Source organism: Salvelinus fontinalis, chromosome 14 (genome assembly GCF_029448725.1).
Source record: "Salvelinus fontinalis isolate EN_2023a chromosome 14, ASM2944872v1, whole genome shotgun sequence".
Classification (NCBI taxonomy): domain Eukaryota; kingdom Metazoa; phylum Chordata; class Actinopteri; order Salmoniformes; family Salmonidae; genus Salvelinus; species Salvelinus fontinalis.
In genome coordinates this window covers 2,093,020-2,113,849 of record NC_074678.1, presented here as the reverse complement: position 1 = coordinate 2,113,849, position 20,830 = coordinate 2,093,020, and the positions used below count along the sequence as shown (strand labels likewise).

At 45.7% G+C, this 20,830-nt stretch overlaps 1 protein-coding gene across 3 annotated transcripts in view; it reads left to right on the top strand.

Moving 5' to 3' along the window:
- ano8b (anoctamin 8b) overlaps positions 1-18,186 on the top strand; it is a 103,066-nt gene extending 84,880 nt beyond the window's left edge. For 2 of the 3 annotated variants that reach the window (XM_055943733.1, XM_055943734.1), the window contains exons 11-18: positions 606-661; positions 794-868; positions 3,683-3,930; positions 4,143-4,674; positions 7,198-7,389; positions 8,503-8,634; positions 15,926-16,036; positions 16,440-18,186. In XM_055943733.1, the coding sequence (XP_055799708.1) occupies positions 606-661; positions 794-868; positions 3,683-3,930; positions 4,143-4,674; positions 7,198-7,389; positions 8,503-8,634; positions 15,926-16,036; positions 16,440-17,135 (2,042 nt within the window). In that variant the 3' untranslated portion in view covers positions 17,136-18,186. The other variant, XM_055943735.1, reaches the window with a different exon arrangement.
- Positions 18,187-20,830: the final 2,644 nt, after the last annotated feature.

The window sequence follows — 20,830 nt, the reverse complement described above, 5'->3', positions numbered from 1 at the left end:
CTGCTGACGAAACTCAGAGGGTGACTTCAAGAGTGGCGAGTGAGGAACAAATAAACCCCTCAACTTCGGGAAACACTTGTGATGATGCAATTCATGTTTCACATTTAAATAATAAAACAAGTATGAAATTGAAAGGAGAAAATTCCCTGTGTTGTTTTACAATATATAAACCTCAGTAACATGTAAAAATTTTATTTGGGAGAAATGTAATCTGTTACATGTGTCAAGCCTCGAAATCAGACACAAACAATTACAGGTGGCTCATAATTAGACACCTCTCCATTCTTTTGTGTGAAATTGTGCAAACTCAAAAATAACGCGGTGCGTTATGGGATACCACTTCGCTCTGAAGCAAGCAGCGTAGCTGGCTCTGTGGAAGTGGCTATCGGAGGGCCTAATTAGCCCCTACACCCTTCGTAATTTTCACCCCCTCAGCTTTGGGACACTTGTGCATGTGGCAGAGGGGAAGGGGAAGGGGAAGGGGATGGGGAAGGGGAAGGGGCTAATGGAGGGCAGAGAGTCGAGGAGCAGCGGAATTTAAAAAACTAATTCAGGCGATGATGATTATTGCTGTGAAATCTGACATTATATTTCTTCCCCCACAGAAAACTATAGACTCCAGAGTGCCTATGAGAAACATCTCATCATTAAATTGGTTCTTGTGAGTGCTGTCATCTTCCTTATTACATGGAAATTGGACTCACTTTTCACAAGACAAAGGATTGAAAAAACAGAATTTACACTTTCCCGCTGAGGTTTTTACCACTCACATGTTTTCTTTCTGTACTCTCAGTTTCAGTTTGTTAACTCTTATCTCAGCCTTTTCTACATTGGATTCTACCTCAAAGACATGGAGCGTCTGAAAGAGGTAAGAGACACTGAAATCACAACACGGTTCCACTCCTTCCAAATAGTTACCCAAACCACGTTCACCTTCCTGGTCTTCCTCGCTTCATCCCTCCCTCCCCTTCACACGTTGCTCTCTCTTCGTTCTGTTTATTTTTCCCATCCTGTCTCTGTTGTGTGGTTCTGTTGTGTGGTTCTGTGGTGCTGGTTCCGTGGTGCTGGTTCTGTGGTGCTGGTTCCGTGGTGCTGGTTCCGTGGTGCTGGTTCCGTGGTGCTGGTTCCGTGGTGCTGGTCTTAGCTGTTACTGGTGTTCTCTCTGGCACAGAGTCTTCTCAGACAGCTGAAGGACAATGTGCTGCCTTTTGTCTTCCTCAAGATCAAGCTGTTGGTCGTCACCATCCCCTGGGTCATCAAGGCCTCCTTCAGGTCCAAAGTACGACCTTGCCTGTGTGTCAAGGGGTTAGAGGTCAAAGTCATCTCGACATTACCTGCCCAGCGCCCCATGCATGACCTTAGACCTTTAAACATCATGTGCCTTATTTGTGTAGAGTTGTAGTCTGTTATTTTGTTGTGCTTGTAGTTTTAGCATCATTATGTATCTTTGGCATTGCATAGAAAGCATTTCCATGTTCAGGTAGATGCAGGATGGCTAAATGTGTGTCTGTTGTAGGCTGTCTGTTAGCATAACCCTGCTAGTCCTATAGCACATGTAGTCCTGTTTTTGTAAGGATTCTGTTGGTAACTTGTCACACCCAGTTACCTACTATAGGAAGACGTGTAGTACATGTGAATACTATGTTGATTTAAAAACACATATAGAATGTTCCACAGTTGCTTTTTCACTCTGCCTGTCTCTTTGTTGGTTGTGTTCATGATGGGACTTTGGAAGCGGTTGATATGTCTGTTAAGCAGTGTTCTGCTTTGGGTTTGTAGCGTCTGGCTAGCTGTGGATTTGAGCAGCTGTTCTATAAGGTTTGTGTCGGGAAAGTCATATGCCTGGCACGTCAATCTGTCACTCTGTCCTTTTGTCCTTCTTTCTGTCACTCAGTCCATCTCTAATAACTGTGCCCTTGTGTCTTTATAGTCTATTAATTTCTGTGTGTTTATAGATTTCTGAAAACCAAAAATGTTCGAGGATATGTTTTTATACGTCACTTTCTGTTTGTGTTAAGGAGCATATGAATCATTTGTTGTCATTGGTGTAAACTGCTGATTGATGACTGATGACTGAGGACTGTCTGTCAATGTGCTATGTGTGGTTTGTGCTTTGACTTGGTCATGGTTTGCAGTGAAATGACAATATGTGTGTGTCTCTGTGTCCTAGGTCTCAACTCAGTGGTAGTCATGGTAGTGGTAGTCATGGTAGTGATAGTCATGGTAGTGGTAGTCATGGTAGTGATAGTTATGGTAGTGGTAGTCATGGTAGTGGTAGTCATGGTAGTGGTAGTCATGGTAGTGATAGTCATGGTAGTGGTAGTCATGGTAGTGATAGTCATGGTAGTGGTAGTCATGGTAGTGGTAGTCATGGTAGTGATAGTCATGGTAGTGGTAGTCATGGTAGTGGTAGTCATGGTAGTGATAGTCATGGTAGTGGTAGTCATGGTAGTGGTAGTCATGGTAGTGGTAGTCATGGTAGTGATAGTCATGGTAGTGGTAGTCATGGTAGTGGTAGTCATAGTCATGGTAGTGGTAGTCATGGTAGTGGTAGTCATGGTAGTGATAGTCATGGTAGTGATAGTCATGGTAGTGGTAGTCATGGTAGTGGTAGTCATGGTAGTGATAGTCATGGTAGTGGTAGTCATGGTAGTGGTAGTCATAGTCATGGTAGTGGTAGTCATGGTAGTGGTAGTCATGGTAGTGATAGTCATGGTAGTGATAGTCATGGTAGTGGTAGTCATGGTAGTGGTAGTCATGGTAGTGATAGTCATGGTAGTCGTAGTCATGGTAGTGATAGTCATGGTAGTGGTAGTCATGGTAGTGATAGTCATGGTAGTGGTAGTCATGGTAGTGATAGTCATGGTAGTGATAGTCATGGTAGTGATAGTCATGGTAGTGGTAGTCATGGTAGTGATAGTCATGGTAGTGGTAGTCATGGTAGTGATAGTCATGGTAGTGGTAGTCATGGTAGTGGTAGTCATGGTAGTGGTAGTCATGGTAGTGATAGTCATGGTAGTGATAGTCATGGTAGTGATAGTCATGGTAGTGGTAGTCATGGTAGTGGTAGTCATGGTAGTGGTAGTCATGGTAGTGATAGTCATGGTAGTGGTAGTCATGGTAGTGATAGTCATGGTAGTGGTAGTCATGGTAGTGGTAGTCATGGTAGTGATAGTCATGGTAGTGGTAGTCATGGTAGTGATAGTCATGGTAGTGATAGTCATGGTAGTGGTAGTCATGGTAGTGGTAGTCATGGTAGTGATAGTCATGGTAGTGGTAGTCATGGTAGTGATAGTCATGGTAGTGGTAGTCATGGTAGTGATAGTCATGGTAGTGGTAGTCATGGTAGTGGTAGTCATGGTAGTGGTAGTTTTGCATGTCATGGTTTTGATGTTGCACATTGGACCAGGCAGTAGATCCAGAGTATGTATTTGAATGGGAGTGAACTGCTTGCGGTTTAGATTTACAGGTGTTTCCAGTCCATTGTGTTTAGTACTGAGTGAATATTTTATTTTTTGCAAAGGAATTATATTTCTTGATTTTGTACACCGTCATTTGTTTACTGTGGTGCCCTAATGATTATTTATTGAAATCGCTATGCATGGTATTAAACCCTGTGACAGATCCTGCCATCCCTGACCTTTAACCCTTGATCCTGTCCTCTATTTCCTGTTTGTGTCAGATGCTGGCCACCCTGCTGATCATCCGCCATTTTGTCCAGAACGTGAAGGAGGTGATGCAGCCTTACCTGTACGAGCGCCACAAGCTGGGCGAGCTCACCCTGCGCAGTGTCTGGGATCTGATCCTCTCAGCCCTGCTCAAGTACTGCAGGCTGGCCGCAGGAAAGCCCCAGGCTTCACCCACCGACCAGGCCATGCCGGGCCCTGGCCTGAGGGGAACCAGACCAGGGGTGGGACAGCCTGAGCGCAGGTAATGCTGACACAACAGCTTGTATTCATCCATGAATACGTAACACGAGAGCTTCCTTTTTCAGACATGTTTCCTTGAGTGTAGTCAAGCCTATGTTTTGATTTGTTTGAGGATGTGTGACACATTCACATTATTACATGGCTAACCCAATACAATAGTGTTATAGATAGTATATGATTAGACTACAGTCAAACTTTTCCTCTGTTCTGCAGGGAGAAGAAGTGTCTGAACGGGGGATGTGGGGTGCCTGAAGAGGAGGAGGGAGAGAGGGAGGAGGGGGACAGTGGGAGGTTCAGTGAGGGAGAGAATGAGGAATCGTCTGAGAGTCTGATAGACTGTGGCCTCAAGCTGAGGAAGGTCAGCTTCATAGAGAAGAGGGACAGGAAGTCGTCTGGAGGGGGCTGCGTCCCCACAATGGAGGACAGTTTCCTGGAGGACGGCAGCCCCACTATGGTGGAGAAGGGGATGGATCCGGCATCGGTGTTCGAGACATATGATGATGACGATGACAATGGCGTCACTGAGACAAAGGACACGGGAGTTTCGGCCAATGAGAGTATGGCGGCTGCCCCGCTGCCTTCTGGGCCAGAGAGCACGGTGACGGTGCGTCATCGCAGAAGGCAGAGGAGTTTGGAGAGGGCAGACTCTAAAACCAAGCGGGAGTCATGGATCGACCCGCCAGAGGAGCAGGAGAGTACGAGTCTGGCACAAGCTGAGATAGAGAGCTGCATGCAGACATATGAGGTAAGAAGACAACACACACACACACACACACACACACACACACACACACACACACACACACACACACACACACACACACACACACACACACACACACACACACACACACACACACACACACACACACACACACACATACTAACTAATGAGCAGGCTCACTCATGTACCCCATGCTCTCTCAGCCAAACTCAGGTCATGCCTCTGTCCATCCATATGATACTCCAATATATCCTGCCTAGGGTCCTTCACAAACTCTCATTGGATCCTTGAGCTCTAAACTGTTGATTGGTATCTGGGATGGCATGGATTGGTTTTGAGGTTACCTCGGGGAAAAGACTTCTAGTTATTCTATTGACTACTGTGCTAACTTGAATGTAATTACAGTGTAAATCAAATCAAATCAAATTGTATTGGTCACATACAGATGTTTAGCAGATGTTATTGAAGGAGTAGCGAAATGCTTGTGTTTCTTGCTCCAACAGTGCAGTAGTATCTAACAAGTAATATCTAACAATTTCACAACAATACACACAATACACACAAATCTAAAGTAAAGTAATGGAATTATGAAAATATAAATATTTGGACGAGCAATGTCAGAGCGGCATAAACTAAAATACAGTAGAATAGAATAGAATACAGTATAGAAATATGAGATGAGTAATGCAAAATATGTAAATATTATTAAAGTGACTAGTGTTCCATTATTAAAGTGGCCAGTGATTTCAAATATATGTATATAGGGCAGCAGCCTCTAAGGTGCTAGTGATGGCTATTTAACAGTCTGATGGCCTTGAGATAGAAGTTGTTTTTCAGTCTCTCGGTCCCAGCTTTGATGCACCTGTACTGACCTTGCCTTCTGGATGATAACGGGATGAACAGGCAGTGGCTCGGGTGGTTCTTGTCCTTGATGATCTTTTTGGCCTTCCTGTAACATCGGGTGCTGTAGGTGTCCTGGAGGGCAGGTAGTTTACCCATGGTGATGCGTTGGGCAGACCGCACCACCCTCTGGAGAGCCCTGCGGTTGCGGGTGGTGCAGTTGCCGTACCAGGCGGTGATACAGCCCGACAGGATGCTCTCAATTGTGCATCTCTAAAAGTCTGTGAGGGTTTTAGGTGCCAAGACAAATTGTTTCAGCCTGCTGAGGTTATCTTTGGCAGGTCGCAGTTGTAAATGAGAACTTGTTCTCAACTAGCCTACCTGGTTAAATAAAGGTTAACTTTAAGGTTAACTTTAAGCGTTCCACCTTCTCTACTGTGGTCCCGTCGATGTGGATAGGGGGGTGCTCCCTCTGCTGTTTCCTGAAGTTCACGATCAGCTCTTTTGTTTTGTTGATGTTGAGTGAGATATTATTTTCCTGGCACCACACATCCAGGGCCCTCACCTCCTCCCTGTAAGCTGTCTCGTTATTGTTGGTAATCAGGCCTACTACTGTTGTGTCGTCTGCAAACTTGATGATTGAGTTGGAGGCGTGCATGGCCACGCAGTCTTGGGTGAACAGGGAGTACAGGAGGGGGCTGAGCACGCATCCTTGATGTGCCCCAGTGTTGAGGATCAGCGAAGGGGAGGTGTTGTTTCCTACCTTCACCACCTGGGTGCGGCCCGTCAGGAAGTCCAGGACCCAGTTGCACAGGGCGGGGTTCAAACCCAGATCCTTGACTAGTTAGTCTCTCAAAGCACTTCATGATGACAGAAGTGAGTGCTACAGGGAGAGAGTCATTTAGTTCAGTTACCTTAGCTTTCTTGGGTACAGGAACAATGGTGTATATCTTGAAGCATGTGGGAACAGCAGACTGAGATAGGGACAGATCGAATATGTCCGTAAACACTCCAGCCAGCTGGTCTGCACATGCTCTGAGGACGCGGCTAGGGATGCTGTCTGGGCCGGCAGCCTTGCGAGGGTTAACACGGTTAAATGTCTTACTCACGTCGGCCACGGAGAAGGAGAGCCCACAGTCCTTGGTAGCGGGCCGCGTCGGTGGCACTCTGTTATCCTCAAAGGGGGCTAAAAAGGTGTGTTTAGCTTGTCCAGAAGCAAGACGTCGGTGTCTGCTACGTGGCTGGTTTTCCCTTTGTAGTCCGTGATTGTCTGTAGACCCTGCCACATACGTCTCATAGAAAATAGTATGTATGTAATACCACCAGGAACTGTAAATACATTGTATCTGTGTCTGGCGCTATGCACTCAGAGTCAACTGGCAGTACCACTGAACCATAAAAAGACGGACATCTATGTTAGGGGTTCTCTTGACGTCACTGTGCGTAGCTAAGTTATTCATGAGTAGCTAGCTTCCCATTCATGTACAATTACAGTACCAGTCAGAAGTTTGTACACATCTACTCATTCAAGGGTTGTTCTTTCTTATTTACTACTTTCTACATCAGAACTATGAAATAACACATATGGAATCATGTAGTAATCAAAAAAGTGTTAAACAAAACAAATCATATTTTGAATAGGATTATCATCTATCCATGTCACAGACAGTGCTGACTATCCCTTGTGTTTTTTGTCCCTTCCAGGACACCTTCCAGGACTACCAGGAGATGTTTGTCCAGTTCGGCTACGTGGTTCTCTTCTCCTCAGCCTTCCCCCTGGCGGCCATGTGTGCCCTCATCAACAACATCATCGAGATCCGCAGCGATGCCTTCAAGCTCTGTACCGGCCTGCAGAGACCCTTCGGCAAGAGAGTGGAGAGCATCGGACAGTGGCAGGTATGACTGAGGTACAGGTAGGACTGAAGGACAGGTAGGACTGAGGGACAGGCAGGACTGAGGGACAGGCAGGAATGAGGGACAGGTAGGACTGAAGGACAGGTAGACTGAGGTACAGGTAGGACTGAAGGACAGGCAGGACTGAGGGACAGGCAGGAATGAGGGACATGTATGACTGAGGTACAGGTAGGACTGAAGGACAGGTATGACTGAGGGACAGGTAGGACTTAAGGACAGGCAGAACTGAGGGACAGGTAGGACTGAGGGACAGGCAGGAATGAGGGGCAGGTATGACTGAGGTACAGGTAGGACTGAGGGACAGGCAGGAATGAGGGACAGGCAGGACTGAGGGACAGGCAGGAATGAGGGACAGGTAGGACTGAAGGACAGGTAGACTGAGGGACAAGTAGGACTGAAGGACATACAGGACTGAGGGACAGGTAGGACTGAGGGACAGGTAGGACTGAGGGACAGGCAGGAATGAGGGACAGGTAGGACTGAGGTACAGGTAGGACTGAGGGACAGGTAGGACTGAGGGACATGCAGGAATGAGGGACAGGCAGGAATGAGGGACAGGTAGGACTGAAGGACAGGTAGACTGAGGGATAGGTGGACTGAAGGACAGGCAGGACTGAGGGACAGGTAGGACTGAGGGACAGGCAGGAATGAGGGACAGGCAGGACTAACGGACAGGTGGGACCTAGGGCCAGATAGGACTGAGAGACAGGTAGGACTGAGGGACAGGCAGGAATGAGGGACAGGTAGGACTGAGGGACAGGTAGGACTGAGTGACAGGTAGGACTGAGAGACAGGTAGGGCTGAGGGACAGGCAGGACTGAGGGATAGGTAGGACTGAGGGACAGGCAGCACTGAGGGACAGGCAGGACTGAGGGACAGGTAGGTCAGTCAGAGGGGTGGGAATGGGAAACTGTGGTTATGGAAGGCCACAGAATGCACGGACTTTTGTTGCAGCCCAGCACTAATATTTAATAAACAGAGACCTGTCCTTTCATAAAAGCCTATTCATGGATTTAACTTGTGTAAGCTTTATAGGCATGATGTTCTGTGTACATACAGATAACCTGTCTGTGGTGTGTGTGTGTCTCTCTGCAGACGGCGATGGAGGCCATGGGTCTGATCGCCATCATAGTCAACTGTTACCTGATTGGTCAGTGTGGTCAGCTGCAGCGCCTCTTCCCCTGGCTCAGCCCTGAGATGGCCATCATCTCCATTGTCATCCTTGAGGTACATCCTCTATTAAAGTCACTGACCTGACATCAGATACAGTGTCTTCAGAAAGTATTCACACCCCTTGACTTGTTCCACATTTTGTTGTCTTACAGCCTGAATTTAACATTTATTGAATTGATATATTTTGTGTCACTAGCCTACACACAATACCCCATAATGTCAAAGTAGAATACATTTTTTTGACATGTTTACAAATTAATTAAAAATGAAAAGTTGTAATGTCTTGAGTTAGTAAGTATTTAACCCCTTTGTTATGGCAAACCTAAATAAGTTCAGGAGTACAAGTTTGCTTAACAAGTCACATAATAAGTTGCATGGACTCTCGGTCATGATTTTTGAACCCCACACATACAATTATATGTAAGGTCCCTCAGTCGAGCAGTGAATTTCAAACACAGGTTCAAAGACCAGCTAGGTTTTCCAATGCCTTGAAAAGATGGGCACCTATTGGTAGATGGGTAAACATAATTACACTTTGGATGGTGTATCAATACACCCAGTCACTACAAAGATACAAGCGTCCTTCCTACAGTATATCAAATCACATTGTATTAGTCACATATGCCGAATACAACAGGTGTAGTAGACCTTACAGTGAAATGTTTACTTACAATCCCCTAACCAACAGCAGTTTAAAAAATATGAATTAGAATAAGAAATAAAAGGAACAAGTAATTAAAGAGCAGCAGTAAAATAACAATAGCAAGACAATATACAGGGGGGTATCGGTACAGAGTCAATGTGCAGGGGCACCGGTTAGTCGAGGTAATTGAGGTAACAAGTACAGATAATAACAGAGAGTAGCAGCAGCATAAAAGAGGGGGGGCAATGCAAATAGTCTGTGTAGCCATTTGATTAGATGTTCAGGAGTCTTATGGCTAGGGGGTAGAAGCTGTTTTAAAGCCTCTTGGACCTAGACTTGCCGCTCCGGTACCGCTTGCTGTGCGGTAGCAGAGAGAACAGTCTGACTACAGTGGCTGGAGTCTTTGACAATTTTTAGGGCCTTCCTCTGACACCGCCTGGTATAGAGGTCTTGGATGGCAGGAAGCTTGGCCCCAGTGATGTACTCGGCCGTACGCACTACCCTCTGTAGTGCCTTGCGATCAGATGCCAAGCTGTTGCCATACCAGGCAGTTATGCAACCAGTCAGGGTGCTCTCATTGGTGCAGCTGTAGAACCTTTTGAGGATCTGAGGACCCATGCCAAATCTTTTCAGTCTCCTGAGGGGGAATAGGTCTGTCGTGTCCTCTTCACGACTGCATTGGGGTCCTTGGACCATGTTAGTTTGTTGGTGATGTGGACACCAAGGAACTTGAAGCTCTCAACCTGCTCCACTACAGCCCCGTCGATGAAAATGGGGGCGTGCTTGGTCCTCCTTTTCCTGTAGTCCACAATCATCTCCTTTGTCTTGATCACATTGAGGGAGAGGTTGTCCCGGCACCACACGGCCAGGTCTCTGACCTCCTCCCTATAGGCTGTCTCGTCGTTGTCGGTGATCGGGCCTACCACTGTTGTGTCATCTGCAAATTTAATGATGGTGTTGGAGTCGTGCCTGGCTGTGCAGTCATGAGTGAACAGGGAGTACAGGAGGGGACTGAGCACGCACCCCTGAGGGGCCCCTGTGTTGAGGATCAGCGTGTCGCATGTGTTGTTACCTACTCTTACCACCTGGGGGCGGCCCATCACTTCATGGCTACAGACGTGAGTGCTACGGGTTGGTAGTCATTTAGGCAGGTTACCTTAGTGTTCTCGGGCACAGGCACTATGGTGGTCTGCTTGAAGCATGTTGGTATTACAGACTCGGACAGGGAGAGTTTGAAAATGTCAGTGAAGACACTTTCCAGTTGGTCAGCGCATGTTCTCAGTACACGTTCTGGTAATCCGTCTGGCCCTGCGGCCTTGTGAATGTTGACCTGTTTAAAGGTCTTGCTCACATCGGCTGCGGAGGGCATGATCACACAGTCTTCCGGAACAGCTGGTGCTGTCATGCATGTTTCAGTGTTATTTGCCTCGAAGCGGGCATAGACATAGTTCAGCTCGTCTGGTGGGCTCGTGTCACTGGGCAGCTCTCGGCTGTGCTTCCCTTTGTAGTCTGTAATGGTTTGCAAGCCCTGCCACATCTGACGAGTATCAGAGCTGGTGTAGTACGATTCGATCTTAGTCCTGTGTTGATGCTTTGCCTGTTTGATGGTTCGTCGGAGGGCATAGTGGGATTTCTTATAAGCTTCCAGATTAGAGTCCTGCTCCTTGAAAGCGGCAGCTTTCATCAACTGTTCAGAGGAGACTGCTTGAATCAGGCCTTCATGGTCAAATTTCTGCAAAGAAACCACTACTAAAGGACACCAATAAGAAGAAGATTGGGCCAAGAAACACGAGCAATGGACATTAGACCAATGGAAATGTGTCCTTTGGTTTGATGAGTCCAAATTCTTAAAAAATTGTCTTTGTGATACGCAGAGTAGGTGAACGAATAATCGCTGCATGTGTGGTTTCCACCGTGAAGCATGGAGAAGGAGGTGTGATGGTATGGCGGTGCTTTGCTGGTGACACTGTCTGATTTATTTAGAATTCAAGGCACACTTAACCAGCATGGCTACCACAGCATTCTGCAGTGATACGCCGTCCCATCTGGTTTGCGCCTAGTGGGGCTATCCTTTGTTTTTCCACAGGACAATGACCCAACACAAGAAGGAGAGTGATTGAGTACTGCATCAGATGACCTGGCCTCCAAAATCACCCGACCCCAACCCAATTGAGATGGTTTGGGATGAGTTGGACCGCACAGTGAAGGAAAAGCAGCCAACAAGTGCTCAGCATATGTGGGAACTCCTTCAATACTGTTAGAAAAGGATTTCAGGTGAAGCTGGTTGAGAGAATGACAAAAATGTACAAAGCTGTCATCAAGGCAAAGGGTGGCTACTTTGGAGAATCTCAAATATAAAAATATATTTTGATTTGTTTAACACTTTTGCTTACTACAAGGCGAGACTCAGATGCAGACACAGGAGGCAGATGGTTGGAGTCTTACAATGTTTATTAATCCAAAGGGGTAGGAAAGAGAATGGTCATGGACAGGCAGAAAGGTCAAAACCAGATCAGAGTCCAGGAGGTATAGAGTGGCAGACAGGCTCGTGGTCAAGGCAGGCTGAATAGTCAGGCAGGCGGGTACAGAGTCCAGAAACAGGCAAGGGTCAACAGGCAATTCGTTCCAGTCGCTGCCTGCGACTGGAACGAATTGCAAAGATCTCTGAAGTTGGAGACTTTTATCTCCCTCAACAACTTTAAAAATCTGCTATCCGAGCAGCTAACCGATCGCTGCAGCTGTACATAGTCTATCTGTAAACTACCCACCCAATTTACCTACCTCACCCCCATACTGCTTTTATTTATTTACTTTTCTGCTCTTTTGCACACCAGTATCTCTTCTTGCACATGATCATCTGATGATTTATCACTCCAGTGTTAATCTGCTAAATTGTAATTATTCGATTTATTGCCTACCTCATGCCTTTTGCACACATTGTATATAGATTCTCTTTTTTCTACCATGTTATTGACTTGTTTATTGTTTACTCCATGTGTAACTCTGTGTTGTTGTCTGTTCACACTGCTATGCTTTATCTTGGCCAGGTCGCAGTTGCAAATGAGAACTTGTTCTCAACTAGCCTACCTGGTTAAATAAAGGTGAAATAAAAATAAAAATAAAATAAAAATAAAAAAACCGGGAGGACTAGAAAAAGGAGAATAGCAAAATGAGTACGGGAAAAACACGCTGGTTGACTTGACTAAACATACAAGACGAACTGGCAAAAGAGAGACAGGAAACACAGGGATAAATACACTGGGGAAAATAAGCGACACCTGGAGGGGGTGAAGACAATCAAGGGAACAGGTGAAACAGATCAGGGCGTGACAATTAGTGTATTTTATTTATTATTGTCTTCCACTTTTGACATCATAGAGTATTTTGTGTTGATCGTTGACAAAAAATGACAATTAAATCAATTTTAATCCCACCTTGTGACACAACATAATGTGGAAAAAGTCAAGGGGTGTGAATACTTTCTGACGGGACTGTAATGCTTAGGCTTTAACTCAGTTGGCTGATGGGGTTAAATAGGGATTTTGTGGTAGTCTAACACTCAGCACTGGTCCAGAATTAGATTTGATTGACATCCTCTAATAGTTGAGGTGAAGATATATGGCTAGAAAACTGATCTCAGAGCAGCTCAACCTCTCAAACTGACAGCAACCCGAGTATCAAGACGTCCTCAGTCTACTAGCATGCTTTCAGGTGAGCTTAAGTCATCATAATATGACATATATCTGCTGTCTTATTTCATATGAACTTTAAATCTTTCTTTGGTAATGTCAAAATATATATATATTTTATCCCAGAGAAGGGAGAGTCTTGCTCACCAGCCAGCAGCAGGTGTGTCTATGAAAGACTATGTTGAAGCCAACCACAGCTACCGCAATGAAATGTATCCTTTCATGAGGTGGCTTTCAGCTCTACAACTAAGTGCCCATAGCAGTAAAGACGATGAAGTTTTCTATGAGGTGCTTCACTCCTGGGTATATCTGTGGGTGTTGATAAGGCAGATGGGTGGTGAGTGACGTGAACCCCGAGTCTCAGCCAGTCACTGTACATACCTGTAGGAAAGGTCAAGTGTTACACAATCTCTGGACACTCCGTCACACTAACGGTGGGTGGGGTGTAGGGGGGGGGGGGGGGGGGGGGGGGTCTCAACATGCTAAATCAACACAGCACAGCAATGCAGCCAGTAAAGAGGTCACAGCTGTTGTGTTCTCTTGCTTCATGGACAGCATAGGTCAGAGTGCAGTAGGCCGTAGGCTGATTCAAAGAAAACTGATTCAAAGTCACTGATTCAAAGAAAACTGATTCAAAGAAAACTGATTCAAAGTCACTGATTCAAAGAAAACTGATTCAAAGAAAACTGATTCAAAGTCACTGATTCAAAGAAAACTGATTCAAAGAAAACTGATTCAAAGTCACTGATTCAAAGAAAACTGATTCAAAGAAAACTGATTCAAAGTCACTGATTCAAAGAAAACTGATTCAAAGTCACTGATTCAAAGAAAACTGATTCAAAGAAAACTGATTCAAAGTCACTGATTCAAAGAAAACTGATTCAAAGAAAACTGATTCAAAGTCACTGATTCAAAGAAAACTGATTCAAAGTCACTGATTCAAAGACCATGCACTAGAGAGAGAGAGAGAGCAGACATTTATTTTCGATGCTTTAACGTTTTACACAGCATATAAACTCAGCAAAAAAATAAACGTCCCTTTTTCAGTACCTTGTCTTTCGAAGATAATTCATAAAATCAAAATAACTTCACAGATCTTCATTGTAAAGGGTTTAAACACTGTTTCCCATGCTTGTTCAATGAACCATAAACAATGAATGAACATGCACCTGTGGAACGGTCATAAAGACACTAACAGCTTACAGATGGTAGGCAATTAAGGTCACAATTATGAAAACTTAGGACACGAAAGAGGTCTTTCTACTGACTCTGAAAACACCAAAAGAAAGATGCCCAGGGTCCCTGCTCATCTGCGTGCACGTGCCTTAGGCATGCTGCAAGGATGTTGTGCGTTACAGGGAAGACATCTTCCTCCCTCATGTGGTACCCTTCCTGCAGGCTCATCCTGACCTGACCCTCCAGCATGACAATGCCACCAGCCATAACTGCTCGTGATTTCCTGCAAGACAGGAATGTCAGTGTTCTGTCATGGCCAGCGAAGAGTCCGGATCTCAATCCCATTGAGCATGTCTGGGACCTGTTGGATCAGAGGGTGAGGGCTAGGGCCATTCCCCCCAGAAATGTCCGGGAACTTGCAGGTGCCTTGGTGGAAGAGTGGGGTAACATCTCACAGCAAGAACGGGCAAATCTGGTGCAGTCCATGAGGAGGAGATGCACTGCAGTACTTAATGCAGCTGGTGGCCACACCAGATACTGACTGTTACTTTTGATTTTGACCCCCTCCCCTTTGTTCAGGGACACATTATTCCATTTCTGTTTGTCACATGTCTGTGGAACTTGTTATGTTCCTACAAATATTTACACATGTTAAGTTTGCTGAAAATACACACAGTTGACAGTGAGAGGACGTTTGTTTTTCAGCTGAGTTTATATATGTTACAGTATTACTTCCGTCCTTCTTCTCGCACCATCCTGGGCTTGAACCAGGAACCCTCTGCACACATCGATAACAGTCCCCCTCGAAGCATTGTTACCTAAAGGTCTCAGAGCGAGTGACGTCACCGATTGAAACGCTACTAGTGGGTACCGCTAACTAGCTAGCCATTTCACACCGGTTACATATGCACTGAGTATACCAAACATTAAGAACACCTTCCTAATATTGAGTTACACCCCCCGCTTTTCCCCACAGAACAGCCTCAGTTCGTCGGGCCATGGACTCTACAAGGTGTCGAAAGCATTCCACAGGGATGCTGGCTCATGTTAACCCCAATGCTTCCCACAGTTGTGTCAAGTTGGTTGGATGTTCTTTGTGTGGTGGACCATTCTTGATACACATGGGAAACTGTTGAGCGTGAAAAGCCAATGTTTGAATGGCACACATACACAATCCATGCCTCAGTTGTCTCAAGACTTAAACATCCTTCTTTAACCTGTCTCCTCCCCTTCATCTACACTGATTGAAGTGGATTTGTGTGACATAAAGTGACATAAATAAGGGATCATAGCTTTCACCTGGATTCACCTGGTCAGTCTATGTCATGGAAAGATCAATGTTTTGTATACTCAGTATGTACTATATATACTGAATATCTCCTCTCCCCTGCCCCTCTCACTCTCGCTTTCCCTTTCTCTTTCCCTCCCCCTCTCACTCTCTCTTTCCCTTTCTCTTTCCCTCCCCCCTCTCACTCTCTCTTTCCCTTCCCCTCTCACTCTCTCTCTCCCTTTCTCTTTCCCTTCCCCTCTCACTCTCTCTCTCCCTTTCTCTTTCCCTCCCCCCTCTCACTCTCTCTTTCCCTTCCCCTCTCACTCTCTCTCTTCCGTTCTCTTTCCCTCCCCCCTCTCACTCTCTCTCTCCCTTTCTCTTTCCCTCCCCCCTCTCACTCTCTCTCTCCCTTTCTCTTTCCCTCCCCCCTCTCACTCTCTCTCTCCCTTTCTCTTTCCCTCCCCCCCTCTCCCTTTATCTTTCCCTCCCCCCTCTTTCCCCCTTTTCTCTCTCTCTCTCCCCCCTCTCTCTCTCCCTCCCATCTCTCTTTCTGTCTCTCTCTCACAGCACTTTGCCATCCTGCTGAAGTACATCATTCACGTAGCAATCCCAGACATCCCCAGCTGGGTGGGGGAGGAGATGGCCAAACTGGAGTACCAACGCAGGGAGGCTTTTAAGGTAAATTGTTATAATGGCTTATTTGGTCAATGCCTGAATCACATTGGTGTTGTGAGCAATTCATTCTATCAATCAAGCAATAATCAATCAAATTGATTTATAAAAACCTTTTTACATCACCAGTTGTTACAAAGTGACCCAGTAACCCAAAGTGAAACAGTAAACCGGCCTAGACCTCAAAGAGCAAGCAGAAGCAGAAGCAGATTGGGTAGGAAAACTCTCCAGGAGGAAGAAACCTAGAGAGGAAACCGGCTCAGAGGGCTATCCTCTTCTGGCTGTACCTAGTAGAAGTTAAGATTGAAAATGACCATCAAGGCCAGATAGTTTCACAGTTCAGAGTGTGCACATGTTTGTCAGACTGTGATTGCGTGAGTTGTTGTAGCGGTTGTTAATCTCCCTACAGAAGCACGAGCGGCAGGCGCAGCAGCACTATCAACAGCTACAGAGGAGGAAGAGAGAGGAGGAGGAGAGGCAGAGGCAGACGGAGCACCAGGCTCGCAGGGAGAGGGAGAGAGATGAGGGGAAGGACTCCTCCGGGGGAGACCACCACCACGACAAGAGCCACGGGGGGAAGTCCCGCTCTGGAGGGGGTGGAGGTGGGGACAAGCCCAAGAGGCCCAGCTCCCTCCTGGCCAACAACAACGTGATGAAGCTCAAACTGATCACCCCCTTACAGAGCAAGTTCTCCTCCGGCAGCGCGCGCTCCCCTCAGTCTCCCACCGGAAACGAACCCAAGCTCCCCGGGTTCCTCAGCTTCAAATTCCTCAAGTCGCCTGAGAATAAGAAGGAAGCGGCTGCTGCCGCTGCAGCCACGGCAACGAATACCACGACGACCGCGACCGCCCCCGGCGGTAACCAGGAGCGGTCTCAGTCGCCGAGCAAGTCGTTCAACCCTGGGAAACTGTTTAACTTTGGGAAGTCGGAGGGGGGCTCCTGTGTGAATGGGTCCCAGTTACCCCGACCAGGGGAGGGTTCCCAGGGATCTGACAAACAGCTCACCAAGTCTGACCTGAATGGGGTGCCGGACGAGATCCCCTCGCCTGGAGGGGATGAGGGGGAGAACGGACACCACACAGACTCCTCAGACCCGAAAGTCTAGGCTCTCTTTGGATAGGGAGATGACAAACTGCTATGAGAACTTAACTTAATATATCTACTAGAAGGAGAAACGTATGGGGAGAAAAGGTCAAGCCTCTCTCTGTGCTGTCTGGATCTGAGGTTGTGTATGTAGACGCTGCCTGGGGGCTGCAGAGGGGGGAGGACTAATGGTAATGATGATGGGATGTGTGGGTCTGCATTGTTGCTGTTGCCGAGAGACTTTCAGGCTTAATGGTGAAGACATAACCCACCCTTTTACCCGTGGCCACACACACACACACACACACACACACACACACACACACACACACACACACACACACACACACACACACACACACACACACACACACACACACACACACACACACACACACACACACACACACACACACACACACACACACACACACACACACACAATCCTCTTTTGTCTGCAATACATATAGAAATGCATGAGCTGCATTTCTGATACTTTCCGAGCATTTTCCAAAAAAAGGGAGAGCAGTGTTTCTTGATTTATTCTATTCTGAAAATTGTAAGCATCCTGGCGGCCATCTTGCCACTGAAACATAACATCCTGGTTTGGAGTTCAGAAGAAAAAAAATGGATTGGTGTGTGTGAATCAAAAGCATAATGAGACCTTTCCCAGTCACCACACAACGGTGGCCTGATATCAGACTCATTTTTAACTGTGACGGCCGATCGGCTTTTCTACTTATACGAACCGGCTGTGCTAGCCGAGCAATATCAAATCAGTGTTTCAAATCTGAGCAGTACTGCAAAACACGTCCAGTTCTTTGTTTTTCACCCACACTCCCATCTGAAGGCATACGTGAGCAGTCATGAGTTTTGTATATACAGTACATCCCATGAAAACAACGGCAATATCTGAAGTGTATGTCTGACACAGTGTGTGGGAAACAGGATGTTGTGTTTGACATTGTGAAAGGCAAAGATGAAAATCGTTTGATAAAAGACAGGCTCTGTCTTGCATCAGTATGAGAGAGAGAGAGAGAGAGAGAGAGAGAGAGAGAGAGAGAGAGAGAGAGAGAGAGAGAGAGAGAGAGAGAGAGAGAGAGAGAGAGAGAGAGAGAGAGAGAGAGAGAGAGAGAGAGAGAGAGAGAGAGAGAGAGAGAGAGAGAGAGAGAGAGAGAGAGAGAGAGAGAGAGAGAGAGAGAGAGAGAGAGAGAGAGACTGATGCCACAGGATGTTGATGTGGATTATACAGTACACGGTATGTAACATGGAAAGTCTGGGTTCCTGTAGTTTACTGTGTGCCATTCTAATCTCTCCCCATTCAAGCCTGCAGAGAGACATTCTACACAGTATACTAATGGCTCTCCATTTCAGCACACAGATCTGACTAGATTAGTGAGTAGACTAGACATAGAAAGAAAGAAGATTTGCACTAAACCCTGCCGTTCTGCACTGAGACAGCAGAGCCTGTTCTGACTGCAGGTGGAAGGAAGAACTATACCGGTCTGCCTCATAACACAACATAACATATACAAACGTTGGATTTTATTATCGCCTTTAGTACGCCACCTATTCAGACTGCGTTCCACCAATAGGATCTCTTAGTACTCCACCTCTTCAGACTGCGTTCCACCAATAGGATCTCTTAGTACTCCACCTCTTCAGACTGCGTTCCACCAATAGGATCTCTTAGTACTCCACCTCTTCAGACTGCGTTCCACCAATAGGATCTCTTAGTACTCCACCTCTTCAGACTGCGTTCCACCAATAGGATCTCTTAGTACTCCACCTCTTCAGACTGCGTTCCACCACCCAATATAGGGTCTCCAGTTGACCTGGATTCTCAGTGTGGGTATCAATAGGGAACATCCCATCACTCCGTCTGGGCTGAAACACACACACACACACACACACCTCCTGTCTGAAATAGGAAACCTAATCTTAAGAAGCTCCCCTGGTACTATATTCTCTTCATCTCTGATCATCTCTCTCTGTGCTTTAAATATGAGATGAGGTTAACTAAAATGTTTGTCAAATATGCATTTTGGCCTAAAACATACATAGCCTTCTTTCATTTTGCATGGATTGCCTATGTATAATGTACTTCAAGCTACAACATAATGGCATGGTCCTTGCTTCTGCATTGAGACTGAATATAGCATTTTCATGAACATAGTGGCAACAATAAGTATTGAGCTCTGACTGACTTAACTACTTGTGGTTATTACAGCTCTGACTGACTTAACTAGTTGTGGTAGTTACAGCTCTGACTGATTGAACTAGTTGTGGTAGTTACAGCTCTGACTGATTGAACTAGTTGTGGTAGTTACAGCTCTGACTGACTGAACTAGTTGTGGTAGCTACAGCTCTGACTGAACTAGTTGTGGTAGTTACAGCTCTGACTGATTGAACTAGTTATGGTAGCTACAGCTCTGACTGAACTAGTTGTGGTAGCAGTAGTAGTTACATGGGATTTGAGCTGAAAAGACACTTCAAGGCAATAAGGAAGGAGAAATAGCAGTTTGTGTGGGAGTGAGTGACGTTTGATCTCATCCTCACGTTTCCTCCTCCCTCTACAGCCAATTAAGTCATTATAAGGAAAACATTTGGTTAATATCGTCATCATCATCATTAATTTGTGAATAATGCCAAATAACTAGGCCACGGATGAGAGACACGATTGAGACATTTCTCATTTACTGTAGCTGTGAAGCAGATGCTGTCAGACTAGTGTTTGAATAGATGATCTGTCGTAGGCCATTGTCAGTAACAATCATCCATGGTACACCTGCCTGCTGTGCCTCTGGAAGACACTGGCTTGGTTTCTGTGTTTGTTTCACCTTTGATACAGGCTAACAACTTAATAGTTCTGAGTGGCTTCCTCTATTTCCCCATCTCTGATCAAAAAGAACTGAACATGTGAAAGCAAATTCCCAGCAGGCAACTAACATCTTGCTTTGACCTGTCCTTCCTTTTTCAGATCAGTGCAGATGAAGGAAAGGAGACAAAGAGCTAAGACCGTGTTAGTAAGACTGTTGAGATGCAGCCTTTGTTGGGTCAGCGGCCATCATGGTGCATGACTTTGGTCTCACTAGACACGTTAATCCTTATGGGACGGTTTTATCAGACAGAGCTACTTTGAAGTAGAGAAGCGGCTCATGTCAGTATCAATGGAACTGTGTAATTTCAAACTGTAAGGAAGTGCTCCGAACGACTTGACCTTTTGATGTTCTATCACTGCACTGCTTAGTTACGAATGCTTAGAATGCTTGTGAAACGAGAGCAGAGGGAATTTTGTTAATGAAACATTGTTTGGGACAGTTGTCTAAATCCAGTCTCTAAAGCAGTGTTACTTTACAGTATTGGTTTGATGGGATAGCCTGACGGGGGAGGGGTAGCCTCATCGTTGAACTGAACAGTAAACAGTGGATGAGGTGAGATGTTCTGTACACCTACTAGCAGTATGTAGAACCCTTCCCTTTATGCCGTCCTAACTAAATAAAACATCTCCATAACAGCCTCACTAACTGACCAGACATCATGTGCTCTTCCAATGTACCACTGTACAAAAAAAACAAGTTTTCTTTTCAAGAAAAATATGATACTGAGAAATGGGATTATTTATTTCTTTTAATTTATTTTGTCATATTTTTGTAAGATCTGAAATATAGATAATAAAACAATTTTAAATTGAAATGTGTTATTATTGTTTACACA